The following is a 17,520-nucleotide window of genomic DNA, read 5'->3' on the forward strand; positions in this document are numbered from 1 at the left end:
ATGCTGGTAAGTCTCTGCTTTTGATTTTTCTGCTATCCATAGTAATTGAATATTTCTGATATAAATTCACAGAGTGAAGACATCTGGAAACAGACGCTTCATGAAGCAGGAATGCTTGAGAGCAAAACATGGGCTTGTTGAATATTTAACAATATTAATTACATTAATTTTCTCTTAAGTATACAGATTCTTATGCTGAGCAGAAAAGTAATACTAACCTTCACAAACAAATATCAATTCCCTTTTTCAGAAGTGAAAGAAACACAGAATTATTCAGGATTTCTGTAATAAACTTACTTTGAGATTTTTACCTTATAAAATCCTGTGGAATGATGGTGACAACTGCTTCAGTTTCCACATCCAGAGGAACTGGCATCAGCATTAAAAAGGGGGGATGAAAATTTATTTTTGGTGACTTCAGTGTGCCAGACAATGTTAGCACGTGTGGTAATGGATTATTATTTGCATACAAGGATATTTCAGATGTATATGTCCCAGGACAAGCTGCTGAAAAGGTTTAAAAATGTATATGTTACCATAAATGCAGGAATGTAAAAGAGTTATAGTAAGAGGTTTGGGGTTGGAATTTTCCTTTGTTTTGTTTTTTGGTTTTTTTTTTTAATTTACTACTGCTTTCTCTCTCAAAATGTAATTTAACATAACATAAATATTGTATCAAAAGAGTATCTATTAAAAAATCTCAGAACATTTGCTTGTAGCAAATCAGAAATTCACAGTTTTTTAACTTGCCAGAATTTTTTCTGAGTTCTAACTGCAATAAATGAGTTTATTGCATTAATATTCCATTATATATAACATCAATACAAGAGCAGAATTTTAAGAATGGCAGTCATACTTTGAATTACACTAATTGACACAGTGAATGCTTATTTTATAAAGGAGTAACTGACTGCCAAGACAAGGAAAAGTTGGTGCCTTTTGAGTGCAATTACAACACTTCAAAGATGGCTCCAAAACCTACAGTGTGGCCAAGTAGCCTCCCCCAAGCCAGCAGGAGGTTCTACTCAGAGCTTCTCCCATTTCAGAGAATCACTCAGCTTGGAAAAAATATTTAAGATCATCAAGCCCTATTGCAACCCTATCATTGCCAAGTCCACAAAAAAAAGGGAAGGGATGACCAAATATCCTTCTCCAGGTGCTCCCAACAGTGCAGCTGGACACGACAACAGCAAAGACAAAGATTTCCTTGTGTTCTGCACCTTCTCAGGCCACCTTGCTTCTTGCTGCAAGGCAGTTCTCTCAAGGATGGAAAAACACTTTTTTTTCACTGATACAGTAAAATAAACAAAGTACTTCCTTCCACAGCTGTTACACTATGAAAATGATATTCCAAACCATGCAGTGCCATTTACTCAATCTTCAGCCATACCCATCTGCTGAAGAGCTAGCAAAATCAGCAGTTTTGAGGGCAACTAATGAACAGCTCCTGAACTTAGAAATAAATCCACAATGATGTGTTGTAAAACAACCCAAAAAGTCTAATCTTTCAACTTTTGAGAAAAAACACCTTTTCCTTTGATTCCATGGTGTTTTTTGTGTCTGCATGAACACATACATGTTACAGAACAAAATACATGACAGGGTCTTCTGAGATTATCTCAGATCATTACTTTCACAGCCTGAGAAAGAGATGTCACTGTTTACATATAAAAACAAGAAAATGTCTTCAAAGTACTTTGTCTTTTTCCCTTCCTGTAAGAGCTAATTTCCTAATGGAGGTGACAACAGCAGAGCTTCACAGAAGCTGTTATGTCACCAGAATGTGACCTGGGTATCCCTTCATTTCAAACTAGCAAACGTGAAAAGGGCAAAAGGGCAAACTAAAACCAGCTCTAATAGCAATCTGCTGCACTGTTTGCAACATGTGACTAATCCAGTGTTAAATGTAAATCAGCTTTAGGAGACAATACTGCTGAGAAGGCTAAAAAGATTCTGCCTTTAGGTTTTGATACAACAGGAATACATTTTACTCTGGCACTTTGCCCTTTCACAAAAGAAAGGTGAGAAAGCACCAGAAAAAGTCATGGAGATGAATGAAGAGCCAAACAGGTTCTTACAACTTTGTAAGAAAGGATGTAAGAAAGGTTCTATATCAACTTCTCCCATGTACAAACCTGTCCTGTAACTAAACTGTATTTCTGGTGTCCTCTCTTCATAGAGGACATAAATCAATAAAGGGCATAATCATTAAATACCATAGGGATGGAACACAATGAAGGAAAAAAAGCACAGGAGCATGTGTCAGTACCAAAGAATGTGCAATTTTCACTAACTCATATTTTTAAATATTCGTAATAACCATAGTCTCAAAAGTATTAATGTTAAGCTTTTCTCATATAAACTTTCCATCTATACATTCCATACCATAGGATCCCTGGCTCACCCAAAGAGCAGAACAGACAGTGCCTATCCTGAATCACTGATCATTCTGTGTGTGGATCCACACATTTACCAACACCAGAATTCAGCATAGTATGTAAATCAATAAATTACTGCTTATGTCAGAAACACCAGGACAATGCAATACCACAATCTTTTTAAACAGACACAAAGTCAAAAAAAAAAAAAAAAATTCTGTCATTTATTAAGATTTGTTTGTTTGTTTGGAATGCCTAGGACCAGTGTTTTTAGGGTATTTAATGTTAAAACAACTACTTAGAAATTAATGAGAATTATGTCCTGAAAAAACAGCTGAAGTCATGAATTTACTCTACTTCTCACACCTTTCATGACCACTGTCAAACCCTGGGCTGCTGTTACCATTGTGATATACCACCATTACTTTCTAGTCCAGTAGATGTGAAGATTTTTCACAGGGATATTTGATGGTACTTAAAATTTCGTCAATCTAAATCTTCCAAGGGCTAAAAATATCTGTAGAATTATACGGGAAATATTTTCTCTTCTCCAGAAATATAACTCTATAATACATTTTCAGAGTTTATGAGAAGAAAGGAAAAACACCCTCTACTCTTCTCACCCTCTTTAGTGTGTATTTTATGGATATGCAGTTCTTACATTTGTCTCCCAAAAGTACATATTTAGTTTAGTTGCCCTGGACCATATGATAATTCTGCTGTTACTGCATCTATATCCCTTCAACATTAATAGGTACCACTGAGCAATTGGTATCCAGTGAAATACAGACTTCAAAGCAGAAAAGCCACAGATAGCTAGAACTTACAAGTGTTCTACAGGAAAAAAAAAAAAATCAAAAGTGAACTAATAATTTTTTCACAGAATTTTTTAAATGTCACAGCTAGTTAATATCTTGCTGCTGCAGAAAAAAAAAAAAAAAAAAAAATTAAAAAAAAAACCACTATCAAAGTTGTAATTTGTGCCCATTACACAATCACCACATCTTCCAGCATCTCTGAACTCCCAGTAAGGGAACCCAAGAGCACAAATTCCTTGTAACTTCCTTTGCCATAGGTAATTTTATCCATATCACAATTAGATACAGTGAAAAAGTTTTAAACTGTTAATTATACTATTATACTATTATCATTATTAAATCATACTATAGAACAGCAGAAGAGGGTCATATGAGTATGTCTTCAATTCTTGAAAATCTCTATTTTTAGAATACTTTTTTAAGAGGTAGCACGATTTTACCACCAACATAAGCTCTTTCATTTAATTAAACATTGCAGGCTATTATGGCATTTTGTACTCTATCATAATAACTGCTGCAGCACATTTAAATAAATTACCCTAATGCACACTCAAAGTTCATTTAAAGGTTCATTCACCCCCCACATACTACAACTTTACAGCACAAGCCTATGAAAGTGATTAGCACCCCTTGTTCATTAACTAGGTCTCCTGTGTGGGTTTTTATGTATCTAATGCTCTCTTACAAGAGAGAGTAATGATATGTACTGAAGGTAGAGCACAAGTAGGCTATAAATCATGGGAAAATACTTAGAACATTGAATTAAGGGTAATTGATCTTTACAGTTATTTATGACTTTCTGTAAACAAAATATATGAGAACACAGCAAAAATACAGATAAATTCAAATTACAGTAATTTATCAGTCATATTTATGTATATGCATATTTATGTATGGATTTACGTGTGCAATTTATCCAGTAATTCAAAATATTTGCTTTACTTTTATGCTGTTCTCTGCTTCACAGTTTGCAACATGTAAGCAACTCCAAGCAAACATTTCTCTTGCATATTCACAATATTTACAGAACAATATTTAATGTATATATCTCTTTATTTTTCTTTTTTTATTTATTTATTTTTATTTATATTAAATTTTTTCCAGTGCTTAATTGATGTTAGATATTTCAGTGCTATGATAAAGACTAACACCAACATATTTCTTTAGGACAGGCATGCTCACTTGCTGACTCAGCTTGAGATCCAACTGACACAACAATTTTTCTTGCCCTTGACAGTGCTGCAGCCCCAAAATACTGCAACAAAACTGTCAACAGGATGGGGGGCTCTGTGGTCATCAGCTGCATTTCCTGGTGGGATTTATCAGCTCAAATACAGTGTTACACCCTATGAATCTATGAATCTTGTGTATCACTGTCTAGTCTAAACACTTGGCTGGAAAAAAAATTAGAATCTTAATTTTCCTATTCTTCTGTTCCTTTTCTGGAGTTACGTGGTTGATTCCGTCTTTCTTCATTCTCCCAAATTTTACATATTTTTCTTAGGGACTGGTTGCCTGACCAGTCCACTCCAAAAAATACCACAGACAAGTGATTTTACCTTCTTGAGTCAGGAAATTTCTATTCTTTTCTTTAAATATCCGTAATTTGGATAAGTTCAAAAGCATTTCAAGTACCCTTGGAAAGCTTTACTACCTAAGTCAGTCAAATGCACCTGAAGTAGCAGCATTGAAAATGATACACCTACCCCAGTCCTTGATTCCTTTTATGTGTGAGAAACCCGATGCTTTCTATATGCAAAGTAGACTTTTCAAATAATGCAATTTCAAAAACAGTGATTCCATGCTTTTTGTTAGGTCTGCAGTTGTCCTATTCTCAGAACCAAAAAAATCCTTTAGCTGATCAAAATTAGTACTAGTATTGATTCATCATAAAACACCATTTAAACATATCTAGGCAAATGGCCAATCTATAGAAGAATCCATAAAATTACTTACGGGGGCAGAACGACACAGTAATACTAACTTCTTCCTCTTTTTGAAGACATCCACACTTCAGACTAAATCTGAAAATATTATCTTCCATATTTTTGTCTCCACCAAAGTCCAATTTCCATATCACATTCACATTTGAGAGAGACTTTAGGACAAGGGTCTGTAAATATTTTCAGAAAAGGAGTTTGTTGAAAGAGGGAAAGCAGCAAACACCGTGATACTTTTCACATCTCTCTCTCCCAAGCATTCTTTGTGCAAACACACCAGAGGAAAAGCAAGATAGCACTAGAAAGTGAAGAACTCAGCTTATTGTATTTGTGGGGTGCAAAGGTGAGTATGCCTATCTGCACAGACCAGATGCTTTCCAGTCACTCACCACCTTCACAAAGAGAATACTTTCTTTCCAGAATGGAAAAACCTCATTTAAGTGAGGTATATAGATCAAAGCATCACAGTGGGAGTGCTTAGCAAACAGAATTGAGGACCTACTCCTCATAAAAATGAAGAACAGCAAGCACTAAACACATGACTCACATCTACACTTACAGATGGAGATGTTGAAAATGGAAGTTCAGAATAGATTTTCCAAACCCATTCTTTCAATTCAATAAGATGACAGTGGAAATAAAAAAAATAAAATTAAATTCCTTTATCTCAGAGTTCTCTCTCACCTTTTGAAACATGCCTAGCTAAGAAAATGCCTTGACTTTGTATTATTATTGTTTCCTGAATGCACTTGAAACAGCATTTCAAGTGTTTCCATCATTGCCAAAAAGAATTTTTTCTAATTTCTAACCAAAGCCAAGGAATTACAAACAATAAATTATGTTAAGGTATGTTTTGCATTCATTCAAATTACCCATGTTGCAAATACTGTATTTAGAGGCTTTTTTCCCCTATTAAGCCATTAGTCATGACAAGGAATTTTTTGGAAGAGTGTCAGCACAGTCAGTACCATACAAGGCACTGGGACAGCAGTTCCACTGTATGTCCCATCATGGCACAAATCAGTTGCATCCTAGCACCATCACTGTCTTATTTACTGGTACAAGCAGATGCAGTAAGCCTTCAGAATTATTCTATTTATATCCATTTTTTATACAATTCATAGTCAATTTCTCATAGTGCTCACATTTTCATATTGTCAGAGTTAGTACAAGCCTTATTTCAAAATTTTTGGATAAATTTATAGTGATTAAAGACAAACAAGAAATCAAAAACTGAACAAAATGACAATGTCATTACCTGAGAATTCATATTCTCATCAGCAGTATTGGAACACATGTCACTCAAATATTGTTCAAATTTAAATTCCAGGGAGGATAACTTCAATACCGATCCAACCACTATTGAAAAAAAAACCAAGTTAAATGTTTATACAGCATAATTTGACAAATATTTTCTCAAAGTACCTTCATAAAATAATTTTTTCTGTACACATTTAGCAAAAACGTTTCTCCCCTTTTTGTTGCTCCCATACTATACATATGATTATTGTAATTTAACTCTTTCTTATTATGATTCTTTAGTCACATTAAGATTATTTAAATTTTATGTCTACCAGACTCATAGCACCACTCCTTCCTTCACAACAGATGATCTTCCTTCTGCAAATGAATGCACTTACATTTCTGATACTAACCATTAGACAAGACTTGGAAAAATTTATATAAAAAAAGCATTTCTCTTAATTTCATAGGGCTGCAACAAAGGAATCATCACAACATATGAAATTTTAAAGTGGGAGTTTGGAAAAACAGAGTTATGATTTCCCACAGCCTCATCTTACTTCTTGGAAACAACACTGGAAATGAACCTAGCAATCATACAGGGTTCTTTTATTAAAATCTGCACGTCTGCTCCATGTTAAGTGTTGATCAATTCTCTTCTCCCCCTAAAAACCTCAAAGAATTTCCTAATCACATAATGTAAACAATATTATCTATATTTTTCTAAGTCATAGGCACATAAACTCTATAAAGTAATATTGTTTCAATGTCAATACAGAACCGAATCTGCTGGAACCCTTCCACCAGCACACAATGATATCACTCACAAAGCCCTCAGCTCTCTCAGAAATTTCCTGTACCAGGAAAACCCATCACAACTGAACCTCTGTGAGAAAAAGGATATTACGTACCCAACCAAAAAGCTGGATATTTTAACATGAGCTGGATTAATAAAATGTATGTCAGCTCCCATGAAGCCATCACATTGATAGTACAAACTTTCCCTTTGTACCAGACTTAGATAAGACTTGTGTCTTTTCCAGTTGACTTTTCTGTCCTGGTTCGTTTGAGATTTCTCTCTCTCAGTTCTTTCTTACATGCAGATAAACTCTTTCCCAGGGAAAATTCGTATAATTATTTACGAGACCTGCTTTCCTTCCCAGGGGCTGAAACCATTTACAAACTTTGTTTTACAAAAAAAAAAAAAAAAACAAAAAATCAAAAAACAGGTTCCTGATGGATTGAAAACATATGGACTGCACTTAAATTAAAAGACTGGGCTGACTATCACAAGTTTAAGGTGATTCTTTTCTCAGGAGGAACAACCCTGAGTACAAAAAGCAACTATAAGATATTCATTTAAGTGCCAACCAGACTGTCCCGTGCAGTCTGAATCCCAGCCAACCACAAAAACTATCCCAGGAAAACAAAAATTGCAAAAGCAGAAAACAAATGTGCTATAAAGCATCCAGTGAGAGTTAGGCATATTTGTCAAATCAAAACTTAGAACTTGCAAGATACATCTCTACTCAGTCTTAGCTTTAACGTGATAATCTGAAATTATTTATTAACAGACATAATTTTTAAATTGTCAGAATGTAATCAAATCATCAAGTTCCTTTTTTAACAGTAAAAATTATTTGCTATTTGCCTGCACCCATACGATGAGTAGTCAATAAACTTACTGAGATTTCTCTGCCTCCTCCCAGAGCATAAAGACTGCCAGTAAGAATTTAATTTCAATACTCAAATTTTAATAGAAGTTACACTATTTTTTCAACTATTTCTTAGACTTGAAAGTATTATATATTCCCTTTTATATTATGTTACTTTTTGTTGGCCGATACATGTACTTTGAAGAAATTCTACATAGCAGAAATACAAATTTGTGATAAAATTTGGATAAGATTATCAATTATCATGAGATTTAGTGATTGCATCTATTCCACAAAGAAAGGGAAAAGGAAATAAACATTTTCTTTTTTCTTCACATCACTTAATTCACTTCTGCACTATAAATTTGTGACTTGGATTCATATTTTTACTTACAGATGTGTTTCCTAATAATCTTATATAGAAATGTACATCCACCTTTATTGTATATGTTCTTCAATAACATACATTTTAGAAACATTTAGTATGAAATTACTTTCATGACAGGATCTAAAGGTCTCTCAAATTTCTTCGATATTTTAAAAGATCTCAAAAGACTTAAATTAAAATTACAGAGAACAACAAAGGGAGAAAAAAATATAGACAAATCCTAATAAATTTGGAGCTGCTTTTACCCCACATTACTTATTTCATTGGCCAAGCCTTCTTCAGTGCTCCCAGTAGGTTTAAACATTACACATACATCATTCTAGGAAGACACTCTGTACTTCACTCCCATCTCAAATAAAAAGTGGTTATACATTAAAAACTGAAATTAGGAAAGCCAGTGTATTAAAAGATTCACAATTTATAGATCTACATGATAGTAAGGATAATACAGGAGACTACAGGGAGCCACAAATTATTTCTGAGAAAAGAAGACAAGAATTATATAAGATATCAATTTCTTTGCTGCAGGCAAATGACCTGTAACTTTGGCTACTAACAATTTCTAACAAGCCAGATGGGATAAGGGGCAATGCAGAGGCATTTTAAAGGAGTTTTAAATACAGCTAGAGATCCTAGTTTCGACAGGAGAATTCTACAAAAGGGTATGACTGACATTCTACTTTTCTATTCTTTTCAGAGGAAACTGCTGTATTTACTGGGATTTGCATGATGTAGTCTAGAAATAGTAATAAATGAATAGACATACAACAAGACTTTTGGTAAACTATTTCTATATAAGGTAAATGGCAAACATAAAATAAATATTTTTCTCTACATTATGATTAGGTATAAAAAGTTCAGCCTCAAGCATATTTAAAAACTTGAAAATTTTGCAAGTTTCCAAGAAACATACAAATTATAAAAAATAAAATTAAGTAGCCATTCTCTGCAAAGCAAAACTATCACTCCAAATATATGTATCCAGGAGGTCTTTAAGGCCCTGGTTTACCCACCAGTAGCTTTGACTCTACATAATGGAAGAGCCGGGACCACCGGGTGTGCCTGAGGAACTGGAGATGGGGAACTGGCCTGAGGAGTAGCAATTGGGAGAACAAAGTCATAAGCTGCCACCTAAAGGAAAAAAAGAATATTGTGGTCACTTTCCAAAAAAAAATCATAGGTACCTCTTGAGTTCACCTGAGTGGCTTGCTGTTTTGGCAGAACTATTGCAATTTTGGACCTGCTCATGATATTAACAGGATGTTCATTTATTGGAACTCAGAATCAGTTCTCCAAGTAAGCAACACCCAGGGGGTTTTTTCCCCCATTAAGGAAAACCCTTATGAGCAAAAGCACAACGGTTAGCAGAACTACAGACAAGACTTCTGGTAAATCCCAGTGTTGTGCTCCACCCCTGCCACTCTCATGAATGAAAAAAGATTGGAGCCATGGCCCAAAAGCAGAAGTTCACGTGAGCAAAGAGGAGGGAAAACAAAGCTACATCAGTTATGGAAGCTTTTCTCAAAGGCTCAAGAGCAAAGGTCAACCATTACAGTATACCCAGCATAAACAAAATGGGCTCTGAGTACAAAGGTGAAACATGGCTTAAAATTGAGAAACTTTGGGAAAAAATAAGTCTTAAAACCTTTGTCATGAAATACCATTGAATTTTAAGGATCTAAATCCCAGTGATTTTGATCCCCATTTTATCTGTGCTATCACATTCCCAAATGGGGTTTGGAACTTAAAAAATGGCACATTATGTACAGAATCCCCTTTATTGACAGACTGTGCATCAGAAAGGCCAAATTTATTTCAAAAAGTACTTTCAAAGAGATACTTCTTGTTCTCACTCTGTCTTTCCAAGGACCAACACACTAAGGTAGTATGTTCTCCAGACAAAAGTTCTGTATAACCTTAATAAAGGAAAAGGAAAAAAACTTCTGCACTAAAACCAGTGTTAGAGCCCTTCAAATCCTGTTTCACCTTGAAGGCCACTGAAATCTTAGAAAGGAATTAAATCTATAAAGTCTTCATGCTGCTTAGAAGAGGCAGTAAAACCAGCTATATAAAGACGTTATGAATCGTTTAAAAGCTTTCAAAACCTGCAGAAAATAGAGCATCATTCCACATCTGTGGTAGTAAGTAGAATATATAAACGACAGGAAAGAAAACCAAAATTGTCCTAAGCCAGGGCATGAGGCACATACCCATCTGTAACACCTACTGAGAAGCAAGCAGACAGAACTGGGAGTGTTTGGTGTTCCAGCAGGGTCTGTGACACACAATTATGCACTCCTAGAGGGTGAGGTGTGTGCTGAGCCTTGTGGAACGTTTTGTCTTTTTGTGCTTAGCTCAAGGAAAGCATGGAATGACAGCAAGCTTTTGCAGCAAGATTACAACAGTCCCTTGTTTTATATTGATACTTCAAATCTAATAATGATTAGATTTTGTAATATATAACTGGCTTTTCAGAATTTACATTTAATATTTTTAGTAACTAAAACTCAAGGTACATCAAAAAAAGGCTGAGTAAAACTCTCCTCCTTTGAGTTATATATTCTTCTATTTTTAGTACCTCAAGTCACTCACATATAACACGTCATCAAGCTGCATCTCCAAAATACGTTCTTGTAACAAAAGTAGTTTGTTTTTTTTTTAAGTTGGGTGATATTAAAATGTTTAGTCTAGTGCAGATTTTATGACAGCACTGACTGTGCAAAATAATGCAGTCCAGCACTGCAACTGTTATTCATCAATGCTGGTTTGTTTAGGCCAGACAGCAAAAGATGGAATCCATTTATCCCTCTCCCAAAGAAGAAAATCAAAACTTATTTTTCATCCCAACTATCAGGAAAATTTGGTTTTGTCTTAATATACAACAAGAGGTTTGTTTTCTAAGAACTGGAAAACAAAAGCAAATATGTGAAAGACTCAATTCACTACATGTAGATCATGAAGTTCACTGAAAATCTACTTTTGCTATGAAGTACAATGGTGAAAATTCAGGGCCAATACAACTCATAGAAATGTATTTATATAATTGAGAACAAAACACAGATCTTTTATTTTATTCATACATTAACTGCACATTATGTAAACTACATTACAAATGAAAAATCCTTTAAAAATTCTGTGTAAGTAGAAATCAGATTATAATTCACACACATACACATATTGCTGAAACAGAATTAAAAATTAATTTCAGTTATTAGGCCTTCACTTTGCAAGTAGAATCATTATGCTTCTTTCTATAAATATTAAAAAAACTCTTTATGATTAATTGTTCATTTTTCAAACTCTGTAATAGAAAATTTCCTCTTTTGCAAGATTGCATACTTTAAAAAAGTAATTACAATATTTAAAAAAATAAATCCTTAGACTATTACTGGACTTATCCTTGCTTTCTAGATAATTTATGAGTACTTAATAGTTACTTATCTCTTGAGGTATTTTCCTGAAGCTGCATTTAACTTCACACACCAGAGAACATGGGAAGGGCAGGAAGGAAGCAGCCTAGAGAGTTCTTTCACAAATGCTCCTGCTTGTTAGTATCATTACAAGAAACATTTTTCTGTCCTAATGTACATTGACTATGCATGTTGGTTGGAAAGGAGGCATCATCTACAAATTGAAAGTCTTAGAATTAAGACACTTCAAAAGAAGCTTTAAAAAGACAGGTGAGACAAAGGAGCTTTTTGTCATGTGTTCACACATGTTCACAGGGAATACCTGAGGATGCCAGAAAAAGGATGCTTGGTCAGGCTGTCACCAGAAGTTACCAACTCTTTAAACAAAAATAACATTCTTGGAAACTTTTATTCAATGGCATCTTAAAATAATTTCTATTTTTTTTGTTGGTTTTCTTTGCTAGAATTAATAAATAAGTAGAAGCTGTTGGTCATAAAGAATTTGTCAGATTAAGAAGGCTCTGCTAGCAAAACTCATTTGAATTTATGAAATAAGTTTGATAGCTCTGAGCTCAACACTGAGGAGCAAATGTGGCTGAATGGCTTCCTTGACCTTAAATTTTTAGTATAAGACAAGAAATAAAATCGGGAAAAACTACCCCATCAAACATTACAAGTAAAATAGTACTTTACATAAAATTAATGGATCAAAAATAAACAGAAGGACAGCTGTCAGGTGGCAATCTGAGAGTAGAAGAAAAGTATTGCTATTTTCAAAAAACTCTTTCAAAGTAGTTACTTTATCTCTCTCTTCCAAGTATTCCAAGGCAATAGTATATCTCAGAAAGCATAAAATATAATTCTCTAATTAGCCTTCTAATAGACCATATATTCTCAAGGTTGAATAAATATTTTGCTTATTCAGAAATCACAGAGTTTGTTTAGCACAAAGAATATGAGATCTCTCTAAAATTACAGTGTTTTCTTACATAGTACAACTTCCCAGGGAATTTAATGGAAATCAATAAGCTAACTTATTACTTAAAATTGCATTAAAACATCTGTAAAAGACAATACTTTAATAAATACTCTTGTACTTATCATATAATACCATGCAGACTACTCAAGTATCTTGAAGCATTTGTGAAAAAGTTGACATTAAAGTTTATTTATACCTCTAACACATAAATTCAGCAGGGATACAAGGAGACAAAACATAATGTACATTAGAAAAAATCGTGTGTTTGATTCAAATTTAAACCTAACTGCAAAGCCAAGGGTTTATGTCCTGCAACACTCCCAGCCTTCCCCCAAATTTAACATGAGCTTTTCCTTAAGATATACTGAAATCTTTCATTCCCCCTGGTTTGTATCACAGAAAAGCAGCTTCCACAGTGAATAATATAACTGTTCAAAGCCATCATTCAAAGCACTGCAATAAAATTAAATCTTTCCTATGTATATGGTCAGAGATGATGCAACAATATCCTGTAACCACAGCTGCAGATTTTCTATAGAATTCACTTCTTACATGACAAATCGCTTCTTTCATTAAAAAAAAAGGGAAAAAAATAATTTAAAAGGACAAAAAACTCCACCAAAACACCTGTTCCTTCCCTACAACAAGCTTAAGCAATAAGCTCTGACAGGTGTGACTTGTTCTATTTATCTCAATCAAAGGCACTAAAAGGCTTGATTATTACACAGCTGTGTGCATTTTGTCCTTTTTTCAAGATGGTGGAATTTGTTATTTTCCAGCAGGGTTTTAAAAAAACCAACAACAACAGAAAAAAAAAACCCTAATTTTGAAGCACTACACTCCTGCACTCTGTTTTGCATGCTTTTCCCAGCAGACCCTGCAGGACCTCTGTGAGCAGGGGATCATCCTCCCTGAAGAAACAGATAGATAGATATAAATGATACAGATATAAAGATATAGATATAGGTGATATCAATATTGCTTTCACTAAGAGCTCTGACTTTCACAGGCACTAAACACTAAGGTTAAACTCTCTATAGTGAGGTGCAAAGTCCTGTCCCCTCTAATACCTTCAAAGACACTGGAATAACAGCAAGGCACAGCCACACTGTGTCTGAGCAACATCCCAGCCTTATCTATAATGCATATACTCCATTTTCTCACTCAGAATACTGAAGGAACTGGCTCAACATTTTTTAAGGTTTATTTTCTAAGCATGCCAAGATACTTCATCTCTAAGAGTATCTTCTGATGACTCATGTATTAATACATATTATATTTTAGTGAGATTTGTAGCAGCTCTTCAAAGTTCCTATGTATGTACTACATTTGTTATCTGAAGGGTTTTTTAGCAGAATTCAATTCTGCATTCAAGACTGCATTACTTGAAACCATATATGAATAATTCAAGTAGCTTTAATAAATTTTTAAGTATATTAAAATAATTCCATGCTTGTTATGTTTTTAGCAATGCTCCTGAATTATTTTTACTTTTCCTTAGCCCTAGTACCCACTTTGTTAAGAAAACATCAGAATAGTGGGGGTTTCTTGGTTTATAGGGTAGCGTTGTCAGTAATGACTACAACAGCAGGAAGTTCTAGTAAAACCCTTCAGGCAGAGTGAAAAGAATGTGACCTGATGGGATACAGAAGGTTTGTAGCAGTAGGGAGGGTAAGCTGGGAAGAGTAGTTGTCAAAAAAACAGAGATGAGATCAGAAAAACAGCTGTTCAAGTGCAAAGAGGCAGGAAATAGCACTTGGAACAGTGAAACCTGAATAGGGGAAGCTCAACATACATTAGAGGTTTGGGTTTTTTTCAAAACTGGAAAATTAAGAAATGAAACTGCTCAGAAAATTGGGACTATTGATGAGACAGAGTAATAAAGAGCTCAGATCCAAAGTCAAATATTTTAAGAATCAGTGACTGAGAGTTTCTGATCACAGCAAGAGTTGTTGGTACCTCATCCACTTTCTTAACAGAACTATGTTTTTACTTAGTATTCTACTCTGCAGGAGTTAAATGAAAGAAAAGCTACAGCATCCTGAGGGCTACATATACTTTCAGATGCTTCTTGTAGTCATGCCACACTGGGTAACTTCATCTAACATTAGTCAGTGCTCTTATGACAGTGCTGCACAGCTCAGAGGTGCTCACCTGGGCTGGAAGCTGTGAGGGTCCCTGGGCATGTCTTGCCCAGCAGTGAGCTGCTCCTGACAGTAAGGAACACACTGGAAGCAGAAAGGCAGCACTGGCTGCACCCAGCTTACCCAGCACCAATGGCAAAGGGAGACAGAAGGACTTTGAGCACACAGGGAGAAGGGAAACTGAAGTAAAAACATTTAATGAAAGCAACACTTATTGGTTGGCTATGAGGGGCCCCAAGAAAATTTCCTTTTTTATTTCCTTATTTCTGAAGGAAGTTATTTCTGTTTGCCAAAACGTGTTCTTAAGACTTAAACACTTAACACTTGAAAACACTTAAACCCAGAATCTGAAAAATGAAAAAAATCTGTAATCAAGAGGTGCAATATTCTACAGCCTTTTTTTGTTTGTTCTGTTTTTTAGGGTTTGGTTGTGGGTTTTTTTGCAAGAACAATCACAAAACTGATCCTGTCCAATGAAAAAAATGGTTTTTTTAAATTTATAACACAATTAAAGCAGACTTACTGGTATAACCTTATCTTCACTTAAGTCACTCTACACCAGTATCAAATTACATTTGGACAAGATTATCAATAACGAACAGCAATCCTGAATATCATGTTCAGGTGACAAGCTAAATTAAACAGAGCAAGCTACTGTATCAGCCTTCTTCAGAAATATTAATTTTGTTAGTCACTTCAATTTAAGCAGTATCAGTAGCAACATTTTTACTTTTATTCTATCCTGCAACTTGACAAGGGAAGGAAATAGGAATAAAGCTCAATGGGAAATAGAGTTCTTCTCTTTTCCACTGCTTTCTATTGAACTTTCTTTCCAAGTGGAATTGTCCCACTTCTTTCTTTAAACATGGCATCTCACATGGGAAAAGTGTGCAGCTGAAGTGTTATCATCCCTGATAACTATTTTATTTGCTTTATTAATATTATTCCTATTGGTATGGTAAATCTCAGCTCTTAATTCTTGTTCAGCTTGAACAGTTCAGTATGAAAACCATTCCTTTTCCCTTAAGTCATGGCGTGCCATAGCACAGAAGAAATTTTTTATAAATCTATTGACTCATATTCTATCAGGAAAAATCATTTCAGAGTAGTGTATGTGCTATAAACTCACTCCATGTGTACACAGAAGAAAATCACATTATCAGACACAGCCTGTAATACAAAAGTATTATCTGAATGATGCTTTGGACAAAGGAATTCCATTTTATACTGATGGGAAGGCAGGGGTGGGAGGTGGGTGGTGGTGGAAAAACAATACTTCTGACCCTTTCAATATGCATAATATCTTTTATTCATTTCTAAGGTAAAAGTGCAAATAATGCAATGGGTTTATATGCTGTAGACATGATCCCCAGCTGCTTGTTCTGAAACTGGTTTATGGTATCATACACTAAGTTTTCTTGCAGTTCACTGTTCTCCAAACATGTGGAAACCCCAAACCTTCAATTTCCAAAGCATTTTTCAATAGGGTTGGATTTAAAGTTCACTTGAGTACTCTCTCTTAGACAGTTACTGCCAATAAAAGGCTAATTTTCAGATGTAAAAGTAGCTTAAAGTCTCATATCTTCAATTTTTTTCCACTCAAATAGCTCAACCAGAAAGCAACTTTGCCAATCTTTATGACACTTAAAACTCATCTACATTTGCAGTTTCTTGGTCATCTGGAAATTCAGGTGAGAACAGCTGCACAAAGGAGGTGGCTGCTGGTTTGTTGAATGATTTTGTGAGTGTGTGGAATGACATTTCAGTATAAGTTTACCCCATTTTTAATCAATTGAGAAAGTGTCTTTTCTTTGTGTATGCAAACATTTAAAGTCTTTTGCACAGAGTAGTATGTTCATCTAAAGTCTCTATTCTCCCACTACAGAAATATCACAGAGCATGATTTTAATTAACTTAATCACCACTGTTCCAAAACTTACCTTTCCTGGTGTAAAGGTCAAGCAGCATTTCACAGATGATGTTTCCTCTAAGTTAAATGAATACAAATAAGGCTTTGAACGAGAACGTTCAATCACTGCCAAACAAAATTCATAATCAAATTACAGGTGCTATTGCATGAAATATCCACTTTACAACAGTTGCAGTATTTCAAAGTGATTTCCAGTATCAACTATCTATCTATATATTTCCATGGTAAGCATTTCTCACAAATTTACAGTGGAATATAGTATCTCCCACTAGGATTCTGAAGGTAATTTTGGGCAGTATTATTCACCAGTATGGAAGTTATTCATTTGGAAGAACACAATATTTCAGACAAAAAAAAAAATCCTAAAACAACATTGTCCTTTACCTTTGAATAAAAATGTTAGGCTAAAATATTTAATTGCATAATCAATTAATACCACAGGGATAAAAATAGTTGGCTTAAACTTGTTTTGTTTAAATTACTTTTAGGCATAATCTACATTTCCAATAAGGCTTGCTTCATTTCTCATGTTGCATGTTCAATTTTAAGGTATTGGCAGAAGCACAGATTTCCAGCAAAGGTAATATTCCTCCAAAATTAGTATCCATCATGGAACATCAGGAGTATTCGTCCAGA

General features: G+C 34.5%; 1 protein-coding gene across 1 annotated transcript in view; it reads right to left on the minus strand.

The window, feature by feature from the left end:
• CFAP47 (cilia and flagella associated protein 47) overlaps positions 1–17,520 on the minus strand; it is a 256,706-nt gene that overhangs the window by 214,352 nt on the left and 24,834 nt on the right. Inside the window, 6 exon segments of the mRNA XM_056491982.1 lie at positions 312–507; positions 4,540–4,550; positions 5,167–5,309; positions 6,395–6,495; positions 9,435–9,552; positions 16,895–16,989. Coding sequence (XP_056347957.1) covers positions 312–507; positions 4,540–4,550; positions 5,167–5,309; positions 6,395–6,495; positions 9,435–9,552; positions 16,895–16,989 — 664 coding nt within the window.

This window comes from Oenanthe melanoleuca, chromosome 1 (assembly GCF_029582105.1).
Source record: "Oenanthe melanoleuca isolate GR-GAL-2019-014 chromosome 1, OMel1.0, whole genome shotgun sequence".
Taxonomy (NCBI): Eukaryota; Metazoa; Chordata; class Aves; order Passeriformes; family Muscicapidae; genus Oenanthe; species Oenanthe melanoleuca.